The sequence below is a fragment of the Acomys russatus genome, chromosome 2 (assembly GCF_903995435.1).
Source record: "Acomys russatus chromosome 2, mAcoRus1.1, whole genome shotgun sequence".
Classification (NCBI taxonomy): Eukaryota; Metazoa; Chordata; class Mammalia; order Rodentia; family Muridae; genus Acomys; species Acomys russatus.
Window position 1 is genome coordinate 47,139,833 of NC_067138.1, and position 26,575 is coordinate 47,166,407.

General features: G+C 39.9%; 1 protein-coding gene across 1 annotated transcript in view; it reads left to right on the top strand.

Annotated features, from left to right (window-relative positions):
• Positions 1-22,073: 22,073 nt before the first annotated feature.
• Positions 22,074-26,575, top strand: part of Mms22l (MMS22 like, DNA repair protein) — a 117,837-nt gene continuing 113,335 nt past the window's right edge. Inside the window, exons 1-3 of the mRNA XM_051160899.1 lie at positions 22,074-22,366; positions 23,139-23,264; positions 25,051-25,100. Coding sequence (XP_051016856.1) covers positions 22,206-22,366; positions 23,139-23,264; positions 25,051-25,100 — 337 coding nt within the window. The 5' untranslated portion in view covers positions 22,074-22,205. The remainder of the gene's footprint in view (positions 22,367-23,138; positions 23,265-25,050; positions 25,101-26,575) is intronic.

Sequence of the window (26,575 nt, forward strand, 5' to 3'; positions counted from 1 at the left end):
ACCAAGGCCAGATATAGTGTTGTTCCTGACGTGCAATGCTGTCAGACTTGACCCAATACATAACTTGTTCTGTGAAAGAAACACCTTTTACTTGTTAAGCAATAGTTGAACTAGAGTTTTATGCTTTATTCCACTCAAATTACTATGCAAAGTTACATTTTAAAAAGGTTACACAAAAGTCTGGAGACAAGTTTAGCCAAGATCTCAAGAATGAAAGGGAGCTAGGACTTGAAAATTCAAAGCAAGGTATAGTTTGTACAAACATTTTGAAGAAAGAAAATAGATCATATATCATGATCAATTTATGTCAGAAACATGAATATGTTTGGATCATTCCACAATGTCAGAATTCATTGACTAGGAAAAAAATTCATACACCAAATCACTGTCATTGACTATAATGCAGCAAAGACTCTTGATTTCAACTTGCTGTCTATGACCAAGTTCTTTTGTCCCAGTCTTACATACCCACACTAACTCTCAGATCAATATTACATTGATGTGAGACTTATACTCGCTAGGAAACAATGATGAAGCTATACAGTTTTCAAAGGCCTTACTCAAGAAAAGACCAGAAAGCTAATTCAAATGCAAAGGAGTCCTTGCACATTGTTAGCTAAGATATTAACATAACAGGCCAAGCCATGGAGCAGGTTCCGGTTGCAGAGTTAGGTCCAAAGGCTTGGCAATGCAAATGGGACTCATCAACAGGTAAATCAGGGAGACCCTGCTGAGTGCAGACATGGTTGATTCACATACCAGGTGTCCTGCAAACAGGTTGGTAAATGCTGTCCTGCTTTGTCATTAGGTGGCTTTCGTTTTTTTTATTACCCAAATAAGGGTGTCTTTTTCGTTTAGTTTGGTGTGTTTATAGACCTGACTTTTTTTTGGGGGGGGTTGTTTTTGGTTTTTTGACACAGGGTTTTTATGTGTAGTCCTGGCTGTCCTGGACTGCCTTTGTAGACCATGCTGACCTTGAACTCACAGTGATCCACCTGCCTCTGTCCCCCAAGTGCTGGGATTAAAGGCATGTGCCACGACCACCTGGCTTAGACCTGACTTTATATCAATACAGTTTTGATAAGTCCTTGTATCCACATTGTTCCTGATTTACTATAATAAACAGTAATATTATAGTATACTATACAATATTGTATAATATAAGTGGTAATACTTTATTTGCATAGATAATGTATCAGTCCCTGTCTCATGGTTTGGGCAAACTGTGGTTATTTGTATAAGGAATATGCAAGGTTTTTTTTTTGTTTTTGTTTTTGTTTTTGTTTTTCAAAATAAACCAAACTTCTGTTTTAGAAAGTTGAGTCACTTAGGCAAGGAACTGATGGCCGATGCCATATATAACAGAAGAATTAAGACCTGCTTCAAGTTCCTATCACCTTGACTTCCTGTAGTGATGTGAATGTGTTAGGACCCTGAATGTACTGAAGGAAAAGCACCCCCCACCCCCGCCAGGCTCAAACAGTGTGCATAGAGTGTTTATTCTGCAGAAATCCAACATGCTGGAGTCATCTCTTAGACACAATGGCTACCCAGAGGTGAGCTCACAGGCTCTTTTTAAAGACATTCTAGGGAATTCCTGGGGTGGGGGTGGGGGGTGAGGAATCATCTTTACATGGTTGGTGCATTCAAACTGAAAAAATAAAAAGTATGGACAAACTTAGTCAGGATCATGAGATAATCATAAAACAAGAGATTTCCAGACCTGCAGTAAATCATCCTTAAGTAATTAGACCAGAAGTAAACCAACCTTAAGTGATCTTATCTTTCTTTGATCAGGTGGCTAGGCCATGTCTGATTGGCTATCCATTTTCTGCAGTATTTCCAGTGACTGTTGAGCTCATTTCCAAGGAATAGGCACTTAGACCTGTTCTGAACTAACAAGAAACTGAAGCCTGTCATGGAGTCGGCTAGGTTTATTTAACCAGGCCTCAAATGCAAATGCCCTCCAGAGGCCCATGGATTTGAATGCTTGGTGCCAATTTAGTGGAACTGTTTGGGAAGGATTAAGCAAGTGGCCTCGATGAAATAGGCGTGGCCTTGTTGAAAAAGGTGTGTCACTGGGCGTGGGCTTTGAGGTTTCAAAAGCCCATGTCAGTGTCAGTCTTTCTCTCCACTTGCTCACAGATGAAGATGGACATCTCCCAGCTCCTGCTCCAACTCCATTGCCTCTCTGCTTACCACCATGAACAATGATCATGGACTAACCCTCTCAAACCCTAAGCAAGCCATCCTCCCCCTAAACGAAATGTTTTTGTTTGTAAAAGCTGCCTGGGTCGTGGTGTCTCTTCACAGCAATAGAACAGTGACTAAGACAACGATAGTCTATAACCTAAAATTGTGACCTGAAATAAGCCTGCTTACTCTTGTGTTACTTATTGTCAGAGTATTTTATCATGGCAACATAAATTCAAATAGAACACATGCTACACCAGAAACAGAAGAGCACATCTGGGCTCTCTCTACACTCTCAGAATGTATTAAATAACAGAAATATACACAGGATAGATCAATTTTTTCAGGCTGCAATTTAAAAAGCAGTCCCAATTTCTCCTGATTGCTGAGCACTGACCAAGGCAGATCCTTTTATTCCAATCATAAATTGCTAATATTAACTCTCCCATAACATGTTTTGCTTCACACCATTGCGGTCTTTTGGGAGAAGAATTAAGAGCTGAGGAAGGTCAAGAAGTAGACAGAGAAAATCTTAGTCAAACAGTGGCCATGTTGGTCATTACCTCAGGATCAGCCAGAAGGAGTATTGTTAGCTATAAAAAATATTGCCTGAGTTGTTCTGACTCATTAAAATTCAATTTTAGATTGGATCTGTTTTTTCTAGAATCCAAGATAAGAATGACTAAGAGAAAAAGGCAAATGAGAAAGCTCAGGTGTATGTGATGGCTCTTTTTGGTGTCAACTTGACTACCTCTGGAATTACCTAAAACTGAAGAGGCTAGGTACACATGGGGTGGTGATGGATTTCTTTTTAATAAATCATTTAAAGTGAGAAGAGCCACTTTAATCTGGATCTTTCGGGGTAAGAAGATCCACATTTATTCTGGCCTACACCTACTGACAAACTACATAAAGAACACAATAAAAGGAAGCTTGTTCTCTTTGCTTGCTTGCTGTTGTTCTTGGTGGCAATTCCATTCCTTCGCTGGACTTAGAGCCTACCTTTTTAGATTCTGGCCTAGGTAAAGATGATCGGAGACATCTTACCTTGTCAGTTGAATGACTATTAGATTCCTGGACCTCTTGTTGTCTTAGTACACCAAAAGTTACATTTTATTATGCTGAGGATTGTCTCACAAAGTTTGCACTCTAAATTCCTAACTACACCCCTAAGTCTATCTGCCCCAAGGATGCTTACCTGTGCAGGTACAGGTCAGGTCAGGTACAGTCTCAAACAGTAGCCTCTGATTCTGGGTCAGGAGATAATTTTTATGATATTTTGGTGAAGAGCTCGGCTGCTTTTTGCCCTTGTCTGCAAAGTCTGCCTGAGGCTAAATTGAAGAGTTTTGGATTAATGGAATTGTCAGAAGACATTTCAAAAGATTAGTATTTTTGAACTGTGTCCCACCATTATTAGCGGCCAGTCTTATGCAGATCTATAATGAAAAGGAACAAGTTGAGCAAGAAAAAATACAAAATGTTCAGTTTGAGGAGAGAAGAGGCACCAGGAAGTATAATGTAGCTACATTCTGTGTTCAAGGAAATAAGCAGATTAAATAAAAGCCAGAGGCAGGCAGATTGGATCGCTGTGAGTTCAAGGCCAGCCTGGTCTATAAAGCGAGTCGAAGACAGCCAAGGCTACACAGAGAAACCCTGTCTCAAAACCTCCCTCCCCGCCCCGCCCCCCCACCCCCCCCCCCCAAAAAAAGCCTGAAGCCAAATGGTAACCTTAGGGGAAGACCCTGCTCAGCTAAGCTTCGAACTTGTAAAAATGAAAGGCCTGAGGTATTTTCTGCTCTCCAGGAAGGAATTAAAAGAAAAGCTTACGTGTGAAGAAAACCGACAACAGAAAGCTGGTGTAGATGGAATCAAATAGGAGTACATGCTCCAGCCCCATCAGCCAGCAAAACATGGACATTTTGGCCATGTGATTCTGTCTTTAAAGTCAAGGATAAATGAAACTGGTATGGAAACTTCTCTGAAACTAAGCGAAGATTCTGAGGCCTGGGGTGTCCTTACATAGAGGCCCAGAGAAGCCACCGAATGAAGCTGCAAAGGTGAAGCTTGGATTGCCTTGAAGAAAGCAATATGTTGGAGATGCTAGAGTCATGGGATACCTGCCAAGGAAAGCTGCTAACAGTCTGTGGAACCAGTTCAAGAGATAGACGTATGTTGTAGTCCACGAAGCTGAAAGGAGTTGGAGATCTGAGGAGCCATTTGACATCAAACAGAAAGACACAGTGTTTGGAATGTGTTCAGCTGGTTTTAGGTCTTGCTTTGATCCAGTATATCCTCAGTATGCACCATTTCCTCCTTTTTGGAATGGTAATGTTCATTCTGTGCCACGGTATGCTGGAAGTTTATGTGCTTTTTTATTTTGATTCTATATAGGTTTATACCTCAGAGATGACCTTGAGTCTCAGAAGAGACCTTGAACTTTGGTCGAGACTGCAATAGCTCAGAAGCTGCATTTTGTATTTTAATATGTCTAGAAGTGTATGTGGCCAGAGAGTGGAATGAAAATGGCCTCTGTAGGTTCATAGGGAGTGGAACTATTTGAAAAGAGTAAGACGTGTGGCCTTGTTGAGGTAGGTGTGTCCTTATTGGACGAAGTATGTCCGTGGGGGTAGGTTTGAAGGTTTGAAAAGCTCAAGCCAGATCTGCTATCTTGCTCTGCCTGCTGCCTGCAGGTCTGGATATACACTCTTGACATCTTCTTCAGCACCATGTCTGCTTGCATGTCACCATGCTTCCAAATGATGGACTGAACCTCTGAATCTTAGAAAGGCACAATTAAATGCTTTCTTTTACAGGCGTTCTCCCGGTTATGGTGTCTCTTCACAGCAATAGAACCCTGATAGGTCAGCATCACAGAACACTGAGTATAACTGTCAGTCAAGAATTCATGCTGTAGTTATTAAAGTGTGGTGATGGTTGTTTTTATATTTTGGACTTTTGTCACCATAGTTACCCCCTTGACAGAGATCAAATAATTGACAAAGGATGAACATCATGATCTAGAGCTATTTTGAGAGTAAGTGGGACATGGGATAGGGGAACTAGTTAGCATTACTGGTCCATCATAACTTTGGAGGACCATGAAGTATAAAAGTCTTGAAATGCATCTTGGAGAAGACAGTTCCCATCATAGGAGGTAAAGGGGAGGATTATGACATTCCTCAGAAGTTGAGATGCCTTCCAGAGTCGGAGACAGATGTTGAGCTGATGTTAATGATTCACTGAGATGATATCATTTGAATCTTAGTGATCTGTAACACTACATGACACCAACCATACCAGATGTGTAAAATAAGCAAAGGCCAAAGATATAAAACAAAATTAAATCAGAAAGGGGTTAAGGGAAGCAAGAGTAATCTAGACCTATTGTAATTTTTATCTGTTAAATTATAGAAGAAATTAGAACATTTAGCTATTGATTGAGGTAGGTGAAAATACATAACATAAAAATGCACTAAAAGGATTGCACTTCTATGGCTATACTCTTCTAAACAATGATCTGAAACTCTGTCAGTGAGAAGAAAAAAACAACAGCATGCTTGATATAAAGAAAAGTTTTGCCTTTTGTTTTGTTTGGTTTGGTTTGGTTTTTTATTTTTTGAGACAGGGTTTCTCTGTGTTAGCTGTGGCTGTCCTGGACTCACCTTGTAGACCAGGCTGGCCTTGAACTAACAGTGATCCACCTGCCTCTGCCTCCCAAGTGCTGGGATTAGAGGTGTGCATCACCATGCCTGGCATAAATGTTGTTTTTATTTCCTCAGATGAGTGGATGAGATGAGAGTCATTCCCAAGCTTTTCTAGCTCTTTCTGAACTCTCATCTTCTGGTTCAACTCATCTCTTCTGGCCTAAACTCCTCTCCAAGCTGACTGATTCAATCTGGCTTCCCTTGACTTCTGACTAAATTGCTCTGAAAAACTGTCCCAGTAATCAACTCTCATTTAAAATATTTTCTCTCTTACTGTGCTGCTCTTAATTAGCTTTTTTCCTATCCTCTTCTCACGAGAGTTGAGTGTATCCTATCTTTGACTCGGTTTGTCAAATCTTTCTCTGATCCATTGCTTTATCTGCCCCTCAATTAGACCACACTTTCAAACATGGCTGCTTCCTTCTATAAACTAACTTTACCTTCATTGTTTGGGATTAAAGGTGTGTACTAAGGGCATGTCTATATTGCAACCAGATTCTACTGTAATGCAGAATATGTCCTCTACAGTTGTATCCATTGGGAAGATTTTGAGCATTATGAGGAAAGAGAGACTCAAGGTAGGAGACCCATTTAGATCCAATCAATAAGGATATTCAGTTTTCCAGTAACATCTTGTGTTCTTCTGGAGGTCTGAGACTTGTAGTGTAATACTGAGATTGCTCAGTGTAATACTGAGATCACCTAGATCATGAGGCCCCCCCAAAAAGACCACTAGGACTCGATACCAATGCAATATACATAAGGTCCTGTATTACATGCTCAGAGGTTCGGATCACAATCCTTCCTGACATAGAAGGATAGGAGAATGACCCCAAGCTTCAAGGGCAATGGGGCTATAAAGGGAAACTGGGGTTGTTCGTCCCAGGAATGTTGATCTTTGGGCAGGTTGGGTGGATGCTGGATTTTCAGGGAAGTTGAAGGTCCCAGGAATATTGATCTTTAGGCGGGTTGGGTGGAGGATGAGTCTGGAGGGGAAGTCTTTTTATCTCAGAGGAACATTGGGAGCTAATTGTATGTAATCACTCTGGTGTTGTTTCTGGGAATTGCTGGCAGGTGTCATTCCCAGAACACAAGGAGAAGGGTCACCTAGGGGACAAGTTCTCATACAGACCATCACTAATTGCAGAATATACATTACGTATAGAAATGGCATTAATTTTGTACTTACAGTAAGAGATGTTAAGGGGTATGTGTTGACGACTGGGGTGCAGAACAGGTAATAGATCAACTTTAAGAATGTGTGTGACAGACCATACTGTGATGAAAATTTTGAATTTTTACATAGGACCAGATAAATTAATACTGATAGAATAGAACAGCTTGCAAAAGTTTTTTAAATGGTAAAGAAGGTAAAAATGAGTAGTGACTAATAAGACATCTCTCATGCAGATAACTTTAAAATTAGGAAACGAGTATCATCAACTTATAGATTTACATAGTGATGCTATCCCTAAAGTCTCCATTGAAGAGAAAAGGATATGTCCTCAATCAATTTACTGCATCAATAAACTTCTTTTGGATCTTGCATTTTGAATACTTCTTAGAAAATAAGATTTGATCCTGTACAAGTGAACATAGTGATTCCCTGGAGTTTAACAGTCATTGGAGTATGTAGTGAGACCTGGTGGTTTAAATGGCTAAAGTTGGTTTTTTGGAATGACTACTACTGTCTGTTTTGGTAATTATCGCTGTGATGAAACACCATGACCAAAGCAACTTGGGAACGAAAGGGTTTATTTGACTTAAACTTCCACATCACTGCTCATCATTGAAGGAAGGCAGGGCAAGAGCTCAAGCAGGCCGGGAACCTGGAAGAAGAAGCTGATACAGAGGCAGAGGAGGGGTTCTGCTTACTGGCTTGTTCATCACGGCTTGCTCAGCCTTTCTTATAGAACCCAGGACTACCAGACCAAGAATGGCACCAGCATGAATGATCTGGGCTTTTTCATACGAATTGCTAATTAAGAAAATTCCCTAGAGGCTTGCCTCATGAAGACATTTTCTCAACTGAATCTCCCTCCTTTCTGATGACTCTAGCTTGTCTTAAGTTGACATAAACTAGCCAGCATCCCATAGGTCGTGGAGTTTGAACTATTCCCAGAGCGACACCCTGTCTTTTGGTTACATACAGGTAGAGCTAAGACTATTAGGCAAGTCCCAAGAAAGGAGTCTTAATACCCTTTAAAGTGTTTGGAGGGTTCCTTTGGACTTGAGGGTCTGTCTATTCAACTTTTATGAGTCCAACAGCCTGATTTTTCCTTCCTTAAAAGCCTGGTACAAACCCAATTGAGAAATGGGGCTTGGAACTAAACAGAGAATTCTCAACAGAGGAGTATCAGATGGCTGAGAAACACTTAAAGAAATGCTCAACCTCCTTAGTCATCAGGGAAATGCAAATCAAAACAACTCTGAGATTCCATCTTACACCCATCAGAATGGCTAAGATCAAAAATTCAAGTGACACCACATGCTGGCGAGGATGTGGGGAGAGAGGAACACTCCTTCATTGCTGCTGGGAATGCAAACTAGTACAGCCACTTTGGAAATCTATCTGGTGCTATCTCAGAAAAATGGGAATAGGGCTTCCTCAAGACCCAGCTATTCCACTCCTTGGAATATACCCAGAAGATGCTTCAGCACACAACAAGAAAATTTGCTCAACCATGTTCATAGCAGCCTTATTCATAATAGCCAGAACATGGAAACAGCCTAAGTGTCCCTCAGTAGAAGAGTGGATAAAGAAACTGTGGTACATATACACTATGGAATACTACTCAGCTATTAAAAACAAGGAATTCCCGAATTAGTGGATAAATGGATTGAGCTAGAAATGATCATAATGAGTGAGTTAACCCAGAAGCAGAAAGACTTAAATGGTATATACTCACTTATATCTGCATACTAGGCCAAGGGGCATGTCCCACGAAAGCCTTCACTTACCAGGAAACTGGGACAGAGGGGAGGGCATCCTATTGGGACTCTAAATGAGAGACGCATGGGAGAATAGCAAAATCAAAGGATCTAGAAGGTCCTAGAAACCTACAAGTAGAACAATATGATAGGCAGATTTGGGCCCAGGGGTCCCACTCAAACTAAGGCACCAGCCAAGGACAATACAGGCGGTAAACTTTAAACCCCTACCCAGATCTAGCCAATGGTCAGAATATTCTCCACAGTTGAGTGGAGAGTGTGATATGACTTTCTCACGTACTCTGGTGCCTCACATTTGACCATGGCCCCTGGAGGGGGAGACCTGGTGGCACTCAGAGGAAGGACAGCAGGTTGCCAAGAAGATACTTGATACCCTATGAGAATATACAGGGGGAGGTAATCCCCCTCAGGAACAGTCATAGGGGAGGGGAATAATGGGAAAATGGAGGGGGGGGGGAATGGGAGGATACAAGGGATGGGATAAACATTGAGATGTAACAAGAATACATTAATAAAAAAAAAAGAGAAAAAAAAAAAAACAAAAAAACCCCCAAAAAACAAAAAAACAAACAAACAAAAAACAAAAAAACAAACAAAAAAAAGCCTGGTACAGAGGTATAACTATTTCTGCCTCATCAGAGGTTCAAATTATATAATATCTGCTTGAGAACTCAGGGGAGCACAACAGTCAAAATAGTTCATACCCATGTGGACCTCAAAGCTGGACAAATAAAGGCCCTCACAGGTAACTTTTGCTTTGCAAAGTGAGCTTTTCCGCAGATACCTTTTAGCCTCCATCAGCCAGGAAACTGAGGGCATTTTGTTGTGTTTTCTTTTTCTCAGGCAATAATGTCTTCGGTTGGCCTACATAGGCGATGATTACTATACATTGAATCAGAATAGTCTCTAGATGACTCTGCTCCATCAAATCTTGGATAAGAACTATGTCAAAGAAACAAAGTTTGTTTCAAGCCCTTGATGGAGGACAGTCCATGTAATTTGTCCTTCTCTCACATTGGAAGCTTCAAGGCAAGTAGAAGCTGACCATTGAGGTAGATTAAAGGCGAAACAAAGCATCTTTAAGGCTTAGCATTGAAATCATATTAAAGAGAATTTGAATAAAGAGAGTATAGGATTAAGAACTACTGGATGGAGATGGTTATTGATCAGAAGTGGCCTTGGACTAATCTCTATTTGTTAGGGCTTTGCTAACATTTGCTAAGAATGAAAGTACTATCTAGACTAAAAAACTTAATCAATAATCCTTGCTTCTTTAGTTCTTGAATTATAAAGATCAATTCTTCTCTGTCTTAACACTTTAGGGTGTACACATTTGATATGAGAAGTGGACACTTAAGATAGGTGGCCATTTTAGCCCTCTCTATCATGTTTCCACAGGCCTTGACCTTGCTCTGTATTTTACAGGCAAGCAATAGTGCTTCCTTAAAAGGAGAAGTACTTTGACTTTAAGTTTAGATAAGAAGTGGGATTAGGATATCGGGAACTATTAAAAAATAATGACCAGCTGGGCATGGTGGGCCATGCCTTTAATCCTAGCACTTACGAAGCAGAGGAAGGCGGATCCCTGTGAGTTCAAGGCCAGCCTGGTATACAAAGGGAGTCCAGGACAGCCAAGGCTACACAAAGAAACCGTGCCTCGAGAAACAAAACAAAAAACAAAAAGCAAAGCAAAACAAAACAAAGCAAAAAACACCAACACAAAATGGAAAGCCAAAATAAATAAATAAAAAATAAAAAAGAGCCGGGCGTGGTGGCACACGCCTTTAATCCCAGCACTCGGGAGGCAGAGACAGGCGGATCGCTGTGAGTTCGAGGCCAGCTTGGTCTACAAAGTGAGTCCAGGATGGCCAAGGCTACACAGAGAAACCCTGTCTCGAAAAAACCAAAAAATAAAATAAAAAAGAATGACAACGTGTAGGCTTCCCCATTAACGGGCAAGTGGCTGAGCCATGAAATAGGCCCTAGATGGTTGTGGTCTTTGAGATCTAGGAGCCAGTGAGAGGGAAAATGCTTAAAACCACATGGTAGTTCACACCCTTAATTTTAGCACTTGAGAGGCAGAGGGAGGTGGATTTCTGTGAGTTTGAGGCCAGCCTGGTCTACAATGCAAGTTCCAGGATATCCAGGGCTACACAGAGAAACTCTGTCTTGATGAGGAACAGGGGAAGAAAGAAAGAAAAGAAAGATAGGAAGGAAGTAAGGAAGGAAAGAAAAAAAACCATGACCAAAATTTTACCTTATGGTTATACATATCCAAAACTGCTCAGGGCTCTTCTAGATTGATGGGATCTAGTATGGGAGGCCCTAGGTCTCATCAATGTACAGAAGATAACTGGGGACTCAATTGGGTCCTGGGGGTATCAATTCTTCTAATGATTTCCTTTACGAATATGGCTAGGTGCAAGGGAAAGTCTCAGGCAAGACAAAATGACCATTACAACAAGCAAACACGTTTAATTAAAATCATAGCATCATAGCGCACACGTGTGCGCACACACACACAGTGAGAGAGAGAGAGACAGAGAGACAGAGAGAGAGACAGAGACAGAGACAGACAGAGACACAGACACAGAGAGACAGAGACAGAGATGGAGAGAAAGAGGCAGAGGGAGGGAGAGAGAGAGAGAGAGAGAGAGAGAGAGAGAGAGAGAGAGAGAGAGAGAGAGAGAGAGAGAGAGAGAGAGAGAGGGAGAGAAGGACTTTATATAAGTAGGGAGGGAATTTAGATATCAAAAATCCATTTCCTCTGGAGGCCTGAAATTTTAAGTGGTGGTGGTCTGAGATAGGTCCCTATCCTCTCTTTTTGGATTGCTCATTTTAAAGAAGAGTGAACTGTGGTTCATACCTGTGACTAAACAGCCTCAGACATATTTAGGCAGATTAGCTGGTTAGGGGGCCCACTGAAGGAAAAAGAAGCCTGTAGTCTTTCTCCTGGATGAAAAAGAGCCAGAAGTAATTCATCTTGTTATTTATTTGTGGCCTCTTTTCCTGTCTGTCTACTGATTGGAGTGTCATCCTATGCCAATGTTCCTTATGAAGGAGCCTCAAAAAAGAGAGAAAAAAAAAATATAGAAACATCTCCAAGGAAGGCAAGGAACAGAGGCAAAGAGATCATTATATTCCTCAGTCAGGCAGAAAGATAAAGCCTAAAGACATAGAATTCAAAAACAAAATCTTATCTCAAAACTTCATTTGGTGAAGGAGTATTCATGCAATTTCTAATTTGGTGCTTTGAGATTTTTCCTATGGTGGGCAAGAAGAACACAGTGTTTCTCTATCCAGCCCCACATTTGTGTTTATTTTGTCTTAAGAGCTGTTATATGGTGAATGGTTTACAGAATTTGTCTCATGCTCAGGGGATGTGGGAGGTGTAGGTTTGCTCTCCAGAAAAGAGCCCCAAACAGCACTTAAAAAGTTAAGTCAGAGAGTTTACATGAATCATGCAAAGGAGTCATCACTTCTTGAGTGCCTGAGAGCCACTCTTTAACGTTTACCATAAGAGGTCACCAACATGCAGTATGTGAGGGATGTGACAAAGCATTTACACATGAGTCGTAAATGGATTTACCAAACAACAACAGCACAAGCAGAAAAAGGCAGTGTTGGGCAGTTTATTAAATATGGTATGGCAATACGACAGTTGGCAAGCGCCTGTAGAAGGTATTGCAACATATGACTGATGGGGACTAGACGTTCTTTAGAACGGAAAAGGAGTAGTAGTTGTTTAGATTTATGCCATGAGATGCTTGTGCAAGGTTCATAACTGGGATCACAGATGAATGTCTATCTTGTTGATTAGTATGTATTTTAGCCCCAGTTTGTGTCTAGCCTTTGGGGTCAGGCACAAAGGGTTATTAGGAACTAGGCTTTAAATGTTTGTATGAGATGTCACAAGTCACTGAGTCAGGCCTGATGGTTAAAATTTGGAGAATTTTGCTTTTTTTTTTTTTTTTTTTTTTGTTTTGGTTTTTGTTTTTTGAGACAGGGTCTCTCTGTGTTAGCCTTGGCTGTCCTGGACTTGCTTTGTAGACCAGACTGGCCTTGAACTCACAGCAATCTGCCAGCCTCTACCTCCTGAGTGCTGGGATTAAAGGTATGCACCACCATGTCCAGTAAAATTTGCATTTTATCCTTAGTATGTCTGGCTCTATATCATGGAGTCATGTTTTCAACTCCTACAAAATTCATCTTTAAGGCTGAATAAAATTTCATGGTGTACATGTACTACTTTTTCTGCTATTAATTTATATATTATTGGGCATCTAGGCTTATTCCATTTTCTGCTATTATGAAAAAAAATAATACATAATATATATCTCTTGTTTATATCAATATACCCAAAGAGACCTTTGGTGTAAACCAGTAGTATCGCTGTATCATATGGTAGCTCTAATTTTTTTCATTTTTTAAAATTTTTGGTAAGACACTTCCATACTGATTCCCCCAGAGGCTATACCAGTTGACACTCTTATAAACCGTGGATGATAGCTTCTTCCTCAATAGCCTCTCTAGCATTTGTTGTCAGGTGTTGTCTGGATGGTAGCCATTTAGATGGTGGTGAGCTAGAATCTCAAAATAGTTTTAAATTACATGTCTGTGGTGGCTAGAGATGTTTAACATTGTAAAACTTATCAGCCATTTGTATTTTTTAAAAAAGAACTGTCTGTTCAGTTAGTCCATTTATTGGTTAGCACATTTAAAAAAATCTGGCACTTATTTTTGTCATTTCATACTATCTTCATTCATTTATGTGTATACACATGTATGGCATGTGGATGCAGGTGCCTGAAGGGGTCAGAAAAGGGCATTGGATTCCTTGGAGCTGTAGCTTCAGGGATTTATAAGTCATCCAATGTGAATGCTGGGAACCATGAAAGCACCTCTGGAAGAGCGGTATGTGCACTTGCTGCCTAAGGCATCGCCCATGCTCTCTTTTCGGTCTTCACATATTCTAGATATTAATCTTTTATTTGATGTATAGTTGATAAACCCTCTTTTCTTATTCTGTAGCTTGATTGTTCACACTTTCTTTTACTGTGCAGAGCCTTTTAATTTCACATTATACCATTTGTCAATTCTTGGAGCTATTTCCTGTGCTATTGAGGTTACAGTTGGAAATTTCTTGTCTACAGATTTAGTCCAAACCTACTTTCCTATGTTTTTCCTTTAGCAGTTTCAGTGCTTCTGGTTTTAAATTAAAGCTTTTGATCTAATTTGAATTTATTTGGGGGCTGGGTGAGAGAGATACAGGTATAATTTTATTGTACCTGCAGGTAGACATCCAGTTGTGCCAGCACCATTGATTTATTTAAAGGCTATCTTTTTTCATTCTTTGACATAAATATTTGTGTGTGCACATGTGTGTGTGGGGGGGGGAGGGGAGGCGTGCAGGAGCCTGAGGGTGGAAGATGGTGTCAGGTTCCCTGAAGTGGAAGTTACAGACAATCATGAGTCACATGATAGGGATGAACTGAACATAGGTCCTCTTCAAGAGCAGCGACAGTTTTTAACCATCATCAATCTTCCTTCTTTTTTCAGGTGTCTTTTTTTTTTTACACCTTTGTCAGAAAGTGTGTGTCCTTAGTTGTGCCATTATATGTGAGTGGTCTAAAGTATTTCCATAGGCTGTATGTCTATTTTGGTAGCAGTACCATGCTGTAGTTTTCACTATAGCACTGTGATATGATTTGAGAGGACACAATGCGAAACCTATGGTTATGTTCTGTTCTCTCTCTCCCCACACACCATGTGTGTGTTACATATGACTTTGTGTATTTTGCTAAGCCTCCAAAGAAAGTAATTTGAATTTTGATGACTGCACTGAATCTTTAGATTGCTTTCAGTAGAATAGAAGTGTTTCCCATTATTAGTTCTGCTGACCCAAGAGCATGGAAAATTGTCCAAATGACCTAGAGCAGCAATGCTCAAATATCCTGATACCAGGGCCATCCTCATAATGCTCAGCCATCCTCATAGAATGGCCATCCTCAGGATGCTCAACCCTCCTTATAGGATGGCCATGCTCATGCTGTTCAACTCTCCTGATACTATGGCCATCCTCATGTTGTTAAACCCTCCTGATACAATGGCTATCCTCATGCTGCTCAACCCTCCTGATACTATGGCCATCCTCATGCTGCTCAATCTCTGATACTTGGCAATCCTCGTGCTCTTCAACCCTCCTTATAGGATGGCCATCCTCATGGTGCTAAACCCTCTTCACTCTATGGCCATCCTCAGGGTGCTCAATCCTCCTGATATCATGGCCATCCTCATGTTCCTCAATCCTCCTGATACTATGTCCATCCCCACACTGCTCAACACTCCTGATACCAATGCCATCCTCCATGTTGCTCAATACTGCTAATATTATGGCCATCCTCATGATGCTCAACCCTCCTAATATGACAGCCATCCTCATGATGCTTGATCCTCCTGATACAATGGCCATCCTCATGTTGCTTAATCTCCCTGATACAATGGCCATCCTCATGATACTCAACACTCCTGATGACATGGCCATCCTCATGTTGCTCAATCCTCTTGATACTATGCCATCCCCACACTGCTCAACACTCCTGATGCCAATGCCATCCTCATGTTGCTTAATCCTCCTGATACTATGGCCATCCTCATGTTGTGGTGACCCCTACACATAAAGTTATTTCATTATTACTTCATAACTTTAATTTTGCTACTGTCATAAATCATAATGTAAATATCAGATATGTTGGATATCTGTTATGTGACCCCCAATGTCATGATTCACAGGTTGAGAACCACTGATCTATAGTTTCCTTCAAATTTTCAAAATTTTCTTGTAGGAGGCTTTCATTTATTATTATTATTATTATTATTATTATTATTATTATTATTATTATTATTATAATTATTATTATTATATTGCTTTATTATTATTATTTTGTTTTTGGGAGACAAGTTTCTCTGTGTAACCTTGGCTCTCCTGGACTCACTTTGTAGATCAGGCTGGCCTTGAACTTACAGAGATCCACCTGTCTCTGCCTCCTGAGTGCTGGGATTAAAGGTCACTGATTATTTTTACTATTAGTTATTTTAAAGGCTCTTTTGGATGTAATATGCCCTGATATTCTCATAAAATTAATCATTACTGTATATAATATTATTTCTCCTACCTAACATTTTCAGCTAAGATAACCATAACCCTTTTCAGAGTCTTCAGAAGTGTTTTGGATGAGTTCTCCAGCCTTTTTAATATAGAATCACACTGTCTATAAATAAGGATAGTATGGCTTCTTCCTTTGTAATTTTTCCACATTGTATATTTCTCTTGCCTTCTTGCTTGAACAAAACTTTGAGCAGTGTATTGAGTAAGAGTAGAGAAAATGGACATCCCTGCCTAATGCCAAGCTTAGAGGAAACAGTATAATTTCTCCACTTATAATGTTGACTACAGATATGTTATATTGTTGGAGTGATATTTTTGAGCACTGTGTAAAGATTGTCCTTCTGTTACTTAAATGCACCAGCTCAGAGCTGAGTACAGACTAGACTTTGGTATCGTTAAGCACCACCTATCTCAGTGTTTGTAAAGGTTGTTCTCCATCGCCTTTTGATTGGTTGAATAAACAGCTGAATGCTCTATAGCAAAGGCAGGAGGGAGGAGTCAGGACTTCTGGGCAAAAAGAGAGGGTCTCACATGGGAGCCAGAGAGGCAGGGATTTGCCTACAAGATACAGAGGAAGTCAGACATTTGAAAATGAGGAGAAGTAAAGAACTGCATGGCAGGACATTGATTAAATAAAGATTAATGTAAATTTAATTTAATTTAAGATCTAGTTGGGAAGCAAGCCTAAGACAAGGCCAAAAGCTATTACAAATAAATACAAGTCTCTGTGATATCATTCAGAGCTGGGACAAACATAGAAGCTCAAACAGTTACATAATAACCTTTATTAGAAAATTGAAATATAATATACCATTTTATGTTCTTTCTATTCCTTGTTTCCTCAGGGCTTTATTATCATGGCATGTTGAACTTTATAAATGTCTTTCTGTACCTACTGAGACAACCCTACAGTTCTGTCTTTAAGTATATTATTCTGATGTATTACATTTATTGATTTATGTATGTATAAATAAATTTTTATCTTTGGGATGCTATAAACTCTGTCATGATGTATGCTTTCCTAAATGTGATCATGAATACAGTTTGTAAAATTTTAAGTACTTTTTATATTTATGCTTCTCAGGTACAGGGTCTGTAGTTTTCTTTTTCTTATGTTGCGTCTTTACTTGGTTTTGGTACCATGGCTACACTGACTTTGTGGAATGGGTTTGACAGTGCTCCTTCTTTTTTCATTTTGTTGAGCGTTTTAAGAATTGTTAATATGTTAGGCATGGTGATGCATGTCTTTAAAGTCAATGCTCAGAGAAGCAGATGCAGGCAGGGGAAAAAGAAGGATACAGAGTGTCCTAGAAACCTACAAGTAGAACATTATGATGGGCAGATCTGGGCCCAGGGGTTCTGCACAAACTATGGCACCAACCAAGGACAATACGTTCAGTAAACATTGAACCCCTATCCAGATCTAGCCAATGGAGAGGACATTCTCTACAGATCAGTGAAGAGTGGGGACTGACTTTCACATGAACTCTGGTGCCCCATATTTGACCATATCCCCTTGATGGGGAGGCCCAGTGGCACTCAGAGGAAGGATAGCAGGCCACCAAGAAGAGACTTTATACCCTATGATCATATACAGGGGGAGGAGGTCTCCCTGAGTCACAGTCATAGGGTAGGGGAATAGGGTGAAAGTGGGAGGGAGGGAGAAATGGGAGGATAGAAGGGATGGGATAACAATTGAGATGTAGTATGAATGAATTAATAAGTAAATAAATTTTAAAAAAGATTTAATTATTATTATATATACAGTGTTCTGCCTGCATGTACATCTGCATGCCAGAAGAGGGCATCAGATCACATTATAGATGGCTGTGTGTGAGCCACCATGTGGTTGCTGGGAATTGAACTCAGGACCTCTAGGAGGAACAGACAGTAATCTTAACCTCTGAGCCATCTCTCCAGCCCCCATGTTATCTTTTTATGCAGGAAGATTTCACTTGCTATACTTCTAGGTTGCAAGTGATAATAGATTAAATTTTTATTTTTTTATTTTTTATTTTGGTCAGTCAGCTCTTTATATCAATGTAATGCTAGACTGCTGTGTTTTGATGTACTCAACGTTCTGCTTTCTAGAAGAGTTACTACAAAATTAGTGATTTCTTTCCTTAAATATTTGGTATAGCAGACTGGAGAGATGGCTCAGCAGTTAAGACCACTCTACTGGCTTCTCTTCCAGAGGACCCAGGTTCAATTTTCAGCACCTACATGGCAGCTCCTAACTGCCTTAACTCCAGTTTCAGGGGATCTAATGCCCTCACACAGACATACACGCAGGTAAAACATCAATGCACATGAAATTTAAAAAAAAAATGGAATTGGGCTGGAAAGGTAACTCTGTGATTAAGAGCACTTGTTGCTTTAGAATAGGACCTGGGTTTGTAGCTCAGAACCTGGATAGTGGCCAACAACTATCTGTAACTATCTGATACCCTCTTCTGTCTTTGTTAGCACTAGGCACAGAAGTTGTACATACCTATGTGCAGGCAAAACCACTCATCCATATAAAATAAAATAGTCTAAACAACTTTAAAGATGTCTGGGAGACTGTAGAGTCAAGTCATTTGGTCTTGCAGTGCCTATTAAGGTGATCCTAATTACTATCCTGGATTATGGAGCTATTGATGTTATCCTTAGGATGTTTTGTGTACTTTGATAGTCTGTGGTTCTCAAGGAATTTGTACATTTCATTTTTGTTCATTGCATACTGTTGTTAATACTTTTTCACGCCCAAAGATTCCTTTGAATCTCTGTGAAGTCTATACTGATAACTCTAATCCTTAAATTTTTTTTGGTATACTTATGGGTTTATGTGCTTGTATATTTGTACTGGGTATATGAATGTACATGTTGAGGCCAGAGGCCAACCTCAGGTGTCATTAATCAGAAGTGATGCCCTTAGTTTTGAGATAGGGCCTTTCTCTGGGACCTGGGGCTCAGAGTTGGCTAGGGTGGCTAACTGTAGAGTCCCAGTGATCCTCCTGCCCCTGCCTGCCCAGCATTGATAGCACAAGCATATACCACTGCACCTGGCTTTTTGTTTGGGTGCTGGGAACCTGACCCAGGCTGTTGTGCAGCAAGCACCTTACTGACTGAGCCATCACTTCAGTCTCTTTAATTCTTATTGGCTATTTATGTTTCCTCTGGTCTTCCTCCTTTTTCTTCTCCTCTCCCATGGCCCTTCCTTTTTTATTCCTTGATCAGCCTAGTTAGATGGTAAGCTAATTGTATGTTGATGCTTTAGAAGAATTATACTTTTTCTTTTGTTCTATGCTTTTGTTAACTTGAATTTTAATTAACTGACCTTCTTTAACAAAATGGATGTTTACATTGCTGAATTCCTCTTCTTTAATTTTGCTGAAGATACATATTATACTTTGTATAATGTCAACGTTTTTGTGCTTTTTGAGAGTGAAATGCAGAGACTTAACACATGCTATACAAATGTCCCACCATTGTACTTCATGGATGACCCTTAATCCTTTTTAAATAAGATGAAATTTGTTTTCTGATGCTGAATACAGTCTATCTTCAGGAATGTTCCATGTGTACTTTTTTTGTCCTCCTCAAGACAAGGTTTCTCTGTGTAATAGTCCTGGCTGGCCTGGAACTTGTTTTGTAGACTAGGCTAGCCTTGAACTCTCTGCCTCCCCAGTGCTGGGATCAAAGGCGTGCATCACCACTGCCCTGCCCATGTACACTTTTTAGATTGTATGTTTTTTATTGTTATGTGTCAATTAGGTTAAATTGGGAGGTAGTACTATTCAAATCTTTTATAGATGTATTAATTTTCTACTGTATCATCTATTACAAGAGACATTTTAATTCTCTAATTACAATTGTTAGGTAGATATGGTGATGATTGCTTGTGGACTAAACTACTTGAGGAGCTGAGACAGGAGGAACGGGGCATTGGAGGCATCCTGGACAAGATAGCATCACCTCATCTGTAAAAAACAATAGTGTTTATTTGAATAGTTCTGCTGTAACAGTATTATTTGCTACATTAACAATATATGGCTATACTTCTATCTATGACAATTGATGTTTAATAGATATAATTGTACTATACATTGTTATCTCTTGTTATAATTAAGATTAAGAATAAATAAAAATTTGTTTGATTCACTGTCCATAACTCTCCTTTAGTTTTTTCCATTTTGGCCTGGACTCCCTCACAGGAAAATATATCTGATAAGCTGAACTCCTGCTGTGCTCTTTGGTTCATTTTGGCCAATGAGAATGAAACATGGAATGTGGAAAGAGAGCTAAGTACTTATTTTTTTTTTTTTTTTGGTTTTTCGAGACAGGGTTTCTTTGTGTAGCCTTGGCCATCCTGGACTCACTTTGTAGACCAGCGATCCGCCTGCCTCAGTACTTACTCCTTTTAGCTTTCTTTCTTTCTTTCTTCTTTTTTCTTTCCCCATTTGGTTGTGGGGTAACAACTGTCATGTTTGTGATGGCAATCGTTGTTGGGTGACTGTAAGTTAGGTAGCTGTCTCCCACAGGGGTAAGTACCACTTCTCTCTACTAATTCTTGTTCACCTGACGGCTTAAGATAGGTGTGATAAGAGTGGTAAGTGATGAGTCTCTTATTAGCTGTGGATGCTTAGTCATGACACTTTGGGATCCAGTAACCTTGGCCACACCTCTGTAAGTGACGCTTTTATGAACTATCACCTCAGTTCTCTGCTGTTAGGAGATTCTAACACATTAACAGAGTGGACTACTTTGTTCTTTCCATTTCACGATTCACAGAAACAACATCAGATATTTAAACAGAACACACAAAAGTGTATTTGGATGTTGATTGGAATATGAAAAATGGTCATATATTAACCAAATTGTCTTAGCTGCAGTGCCAGGGCTCAATATTTTCATACTCAGAAAATATACTCTTGAGATCATTGTGGAAAGAGAATTTCATGATACATTATCCTCATCGTGAATTATAACTATGATTCAGCAGATAATCAAAAAGCTCAACTGAGCTGCACAAATACAACATCCACTACAGTAGTCCTACACTGTGGTGGTAGGTTTTCCCCTTATTTCATCCCACACGTTGCATTTTATGTAAACAGAAGAGTTAGGATAGGTTGCTTACGAAGTGGACGAAGGACAAACCATATACTGAATTAAAATTTCCCTCCTTACATCTCAAGATGGTAATAGTCGAGTCAATGTTAAAGAACCCTTTAATAAGGAAAACGAATGGGAAAATGTCCTTTTTTTTTTTCTTTTTACAAAATTGTATTGCAAAGGAAGTAAAAGTTGTCATGCCCAGGACAAGAGCAACCTGACTTATTCAGTGTCTCCAAACTTCCCTCTCTGGCTCTTCTAACCCCCATCCATCACAGGAAAGCGGGTGTGTGCCCCAGACCAGGAAGAAGGTGGACGGGCTCCAGGCGGCCGAGAGAAGCGCGGGCCTCCCGGGAATACCCTCCAGAGCCTGGCCAGAAGCTGGTCCCAGCTGTTCTCAAACCCTCCTCGCTTCTGTCTAAACCGAGAGCTACCTTTTCGTATGGAGGTCTCACTCGCTATCTCACAGAGGTACAGAGAAAAGTCTAAGAGTGAACGCCTATACCTTTCCGGACCACCAGGCTCTCGCGAGAGTTCGGGCATGCCTACTACTTTCAAGGACGACCTCGCGAGAGGGCGGTGTCGGAGGCGGGGCACGGCGTGGCGGGAATTTCGCCTGCTTCCGGCTTGGTCTGGCGGGCGCCGGGTTCCGGATCCAGGCTTGAGCGTCTCCGGAACGAAGGGCACGCAGGGCCCACGGTATTCCTGCACGGCCGACCGGCCCGGACCGCCGCGCTGGGGCGGCGAGAGTGGCGGCGGGGTTGTGTGCACCACCCCGGTCCACGCCAGGGAACCCACCTGTGGCGCGTGGGGGGCCTCAGCACCCATCTGCCGCCCGGAGGGAGCGAGCTCGGCGTTGGAGGTCTTGGCGCCTCTCATGTCTGCGGCTGAGGCCCTGGAGGACGCCGGGGCGGTTTCTGGACGTTTTCCTTAGGTTTTTCTGTTTTGACTTTCCCCCCACCATGTGCTGAGGGGGATATTTGTGGTCTCCGAGGTAGCCTCTTAACCTTTCAGCTTGTTCCAACGTCTCTTTGGAGCCTTAAGGATAACTATACGGAACCACGATGTCATTTTAGGGCATGATGTAAATCATGGATGGCTGTTCTGCAGTGTCGACATTCATGACTGACAGCTTACAGCTGGAGCTGGGGACAGAGTGGTGCAAACCCCCTTGCTTTTCTTGCTCTTTTGACAACAGAGAAGGAACTTTTTTTTCTGGAGAGTCCTATCTTGCCAGTGGCGCTCTTAAGCGGTAGGTAAAAAAAAAACAAAAAAAAAAAAACTAATTGAAGATCCCCGCCCCCACCAGTACTTAATTATCACTAATGTCTAAACCCGGTGCTCATTCAGCCTTGTTTGCTATAGGCTTAGTACCTAGAAGGTTCCAGTCTGTGTTGCTGCCCGGCTGGCTTTTGAGTATTATAGGAAACTTCCTTGGTAATTGATAACCTCTCAGGAGTGGGTAGCTGAACATTTAATTTACATAGACTGGTTTCTGAGCGGCGTATGGTTTTGGAAATGGTATTTCCTTTTAAGGACAGTACTAATCTCCAAGTATTCAGAAGTTTGTAAGTAGAATGTGACTGGTTTTGAGCATCTGCATACAGAAACAATACACTTCCATCAGTCGAATGATGAATAATTATAATAAAGTAGCTGTTTTTGAATTATTTTCGTAATGCCTTTTGAAGCAATTTCATTAAAGAAGAAAGCCGTTTTGTTGATTTTATGATTACACTTAATAACTTAAAAAATGACTTTAAAACATGCTACATAACTTAATGGTGTCATTCTTCAGGCATAATTAAGAATATTTGGTAATTTTAGAATCCATTGTCTCATTCAAAGATTAAATACTATGACCTAAGACTACCATGTGTATTGTCTAGAATCCTTTTAGGCTCTCCCTTTTGAACTATATTGCATTTCACATGTTTTACACAATAATGGTGTAAGGTACCTAAGACTTACATATGTCATGTACAGTCTGTATGCAAATGATTAAATCAACATTTTCATTACAGGTTACTTTTAAATCTTGATCCATTGCCAACTAGTTTTGAAGAGGATACAATAGAACTATTTGGCATTCAATGGGTTGCTGAAACAGCATTAGTAAGTTCATGTCGAGAACTCTTTCATTTATTCAGGTATGTATGTGTCCATTTTTAACTCCAATGCTGTTTAGTTTTGTTTTTTCATGCTGTGTAGTTTTACACTTTGGGTTTTTTTTCAGTACTGATTACAAAAGCATCAAGGAGACTGCTCTTGTTTTGTTGCTTTGTTGGATGTCTTACCAGTAAACAATCAAACAGTAATGGCTGACATAATAATGGTTTTAAAGAATTGTGTATATTGTTTTTCTGGATCCTTATTAATGTATGTCTGGGTGTGGTGTTCGCATGTGCATGTGTGATGCTAGAGATGAAATCCAGGCTATTGTAATGTTAGGTAACCGTTCTACCACCCAGCTATTCTTGCACTGAATAAGTATTTACATGTGTGTATAGCATACCTATTCAATACATAACATTAAGACAGGGTCTCAATTGTAGCCAGGTTGACCTAGAACTTATGGCACTCCATCTACCTCGGCCTGCCCAGTGCTGGAATTACTGGCATGAGCTATCATGCCATCTTGCCTTTTCCTTTGTTATTTGATACTATGTTTTGAAGACCTACATTCCATGAGCCTTCATGAAGTTATGTCAGTGGTTTTTTTTTTTTTTTTTTTTTTTTTGATATATTATGTGTTTTAAATTTCTTTTAAAGTTAACAAAAAATCAGGTTTCTGAATGTTTCACCTGCTAGTATGCATGTGCATTACATGCATGCCTGGTGCCCACAGAGGTTGGAAGAGGGTATTGGATCCCGTGGAATTGGAATTATGGATTATGGATGGTCGTGAGCCACCATACATAGTGGGAACCAAATTCATGTCCTCTGGGAGAGCAAAATGTGCTTTTAACTGCTGAGCCACCTCTCCAGCTCTGTGTTATTTATTGAGGGAACAACCTGAGCCACTTCTCTGTAATTCTGAACATTATAGTGTATGTTTTTCTATCCAAGAGAGTTTGAAGGCAGGTAGGAATGATGAAATGAAATTACTATCCGGAATTTAAATGAAACATCACATGGCTTTACAAATACATTTTTAAAAAATTTATGTTACTTTAGTTTGCTTTTTTTTTATTGATGTGATTAAAGGCCATGTCAACAAAACAAAACAAAAAACTTGTGGAGAAAAGGTTTAGTTTAGTTTATTTGCTTACATGTTGTAGTCCATCCTTAGGGGAAGCCAAGGCAGGAGCCTGGACGTAGGAACTGAAGCTGAGACCACAAAGGAATTCTGTTTTTGACTTGTTCTCCATTGCTTGCTCAGCCTGATTTCTTATACTACTTCAGAGCACTTGCCTGTGGACGGCATCATCCCCACTGAGCTGGGCCTCCCATAGCATATCAGTCATGAGTCAAGAAAATGCTCCCGCATACTGCTGTAGTCAAACTGGTGGAGACATTTTCTCAAATGAGGTTCTTCTCCCCTGACAACTAATGTGTATCAAGTTGACTAGGAACTAGTCAGGACAGTAATTCTTTTCATTTTCTGAACCACTGTATAGCTGTATGATACAATTTAACATAAAACTTAACCCTGGAATGTTCTATGTATCTTAAATTTCATGGAGATTCAAATCTCATTGATGTTGAATCTTTGAATTTCACATAGTTCCTGAGATCTTTCTTGTATAGATATTTGTGTAAGTTTAGATAGAGATGTATTTTTTCTTTTAAATTTTACTATGTCTGAAGCTGACTTTTAATAATTGCAAAGTGAATTACAAAAAGCAAAGCTATCTAGTAGCGTTAGAAACAATCTATGTAATTGCCATGTGCTTTACATTATGCTAAAATATACTCTCACATTTTTTAAATCAGGCAACAACTATTTAACTTGGAGTCGTTATTACAAGTCAAATGTGATTTTGGTAAGTTTAATGTGTATTTAATCACAAAACAAGAAGCACACCCAATAGATTTCCATATGGGGCTCTGATATGTAATTGGTGTTTCATATGAAGTAAGTGTGTCAGAGGGTCATGATATAGTATATTTGGTACTCTGAAAGAGTATGTCATTTAAGTTTTGTCATAGCTGAGATTTATAGAGTTGTTTTTCAGTTATGTGGGATTCAAGGTAAACCTGCCCGAAAAAACCCCTAAACTTTACTGAGAGAATTCTTTGTTTGGAGGTGAGGGGTTGGGTGGAGAACTTAAAAGATAAAGAGTTAACAGACCTCTAGGACTCTAGATCTTTTTTCTTGCTTTCTACTTGTTTCCTTTGCCAGTTAATGGACTGATTTAGTGGAGTAGTACAGTGTTTTGTAAAAGAAGTTGAACAGCAGTGTTTTTATTGCAGCCCAGCTGCTTCTTGTAACAATATTAGTGCAATGTAGCATTTGACTGTGTTCAACCTAGGTTTTAAACTCAGCTAATAGTGTGTCTCTTCTGTACCAATTACTGTCTTACTGAGTTTTTGTAAAGTTTAAATGCCATGATGCATGTTAAGTGTTTACCTGTGTCTGTCATAATGCCTAGTAAATAGAGATCACCTGGAACATGTTTTTGGTCAAATAGGTTCATTAATTTACCAAAACATTGGGTAAATGCACGTGTACTTGCTGATTTGTGTAAGAAGTGAAGGCTATAGGGCTTTTTTCTGGATTGGATGCTCTTAAGGAGCAAAGGCAATTAGATGAAGACACAGGAAGGAAGGGTGTTAGGGTTTTCAGTAATTAAACTGGGTTTAATAGCAGGAAGACAAAGATGTTCCTGTGGTAGGTCCTTACATAGAGCAGTAAATACAAATTATCATTGTTTCATTATCATCTAGTGAGACTTTCATTTTAGACATGCAAAGTACTTACTGCCTGGTGCAGAGTTTTCATATGTCTCTTAGGCTTCCAGGTTTGCTTTCAGTTGAGGCAGAGTTGACCCATCTTAAATAATTGGATAATTATTGCTTATAACCTTGGTGACTGGTGACTTGTTCATCACTGTCCTTTATTGATCTGTTTTTATTGTTTGGCTTTTCTCTTGGTTCTGTGATACATGTTTCTGTTTGTTTGAATATCTGGTAATGTAACATTGTTATATATGCCATGGGTTTTATATATTTGGTTCCACAAAAGTTCAGTATTCATCTTGTTAGTTATTTTTTGTTCTGGCTTGTTATTTAATATTTGTATTCTATTAGTCTTTCAGAGGTTTGCTTTCAATTTTGTGAGGGCTTCTATAAGTAGCTCCTAGTAGCCTAGAAAGAAGCCTGGCAAACTTTTCTGACATGTAGTAATTTATGTTTTTTAATTCCTGATAATTAGGAACTTGAACTGTTCTAACCTTTGTGAATTTCATAGAGTTGTTTCTAAATGCCTCACTTTAGTTGAGGGCAGCGCTTCTCAAAC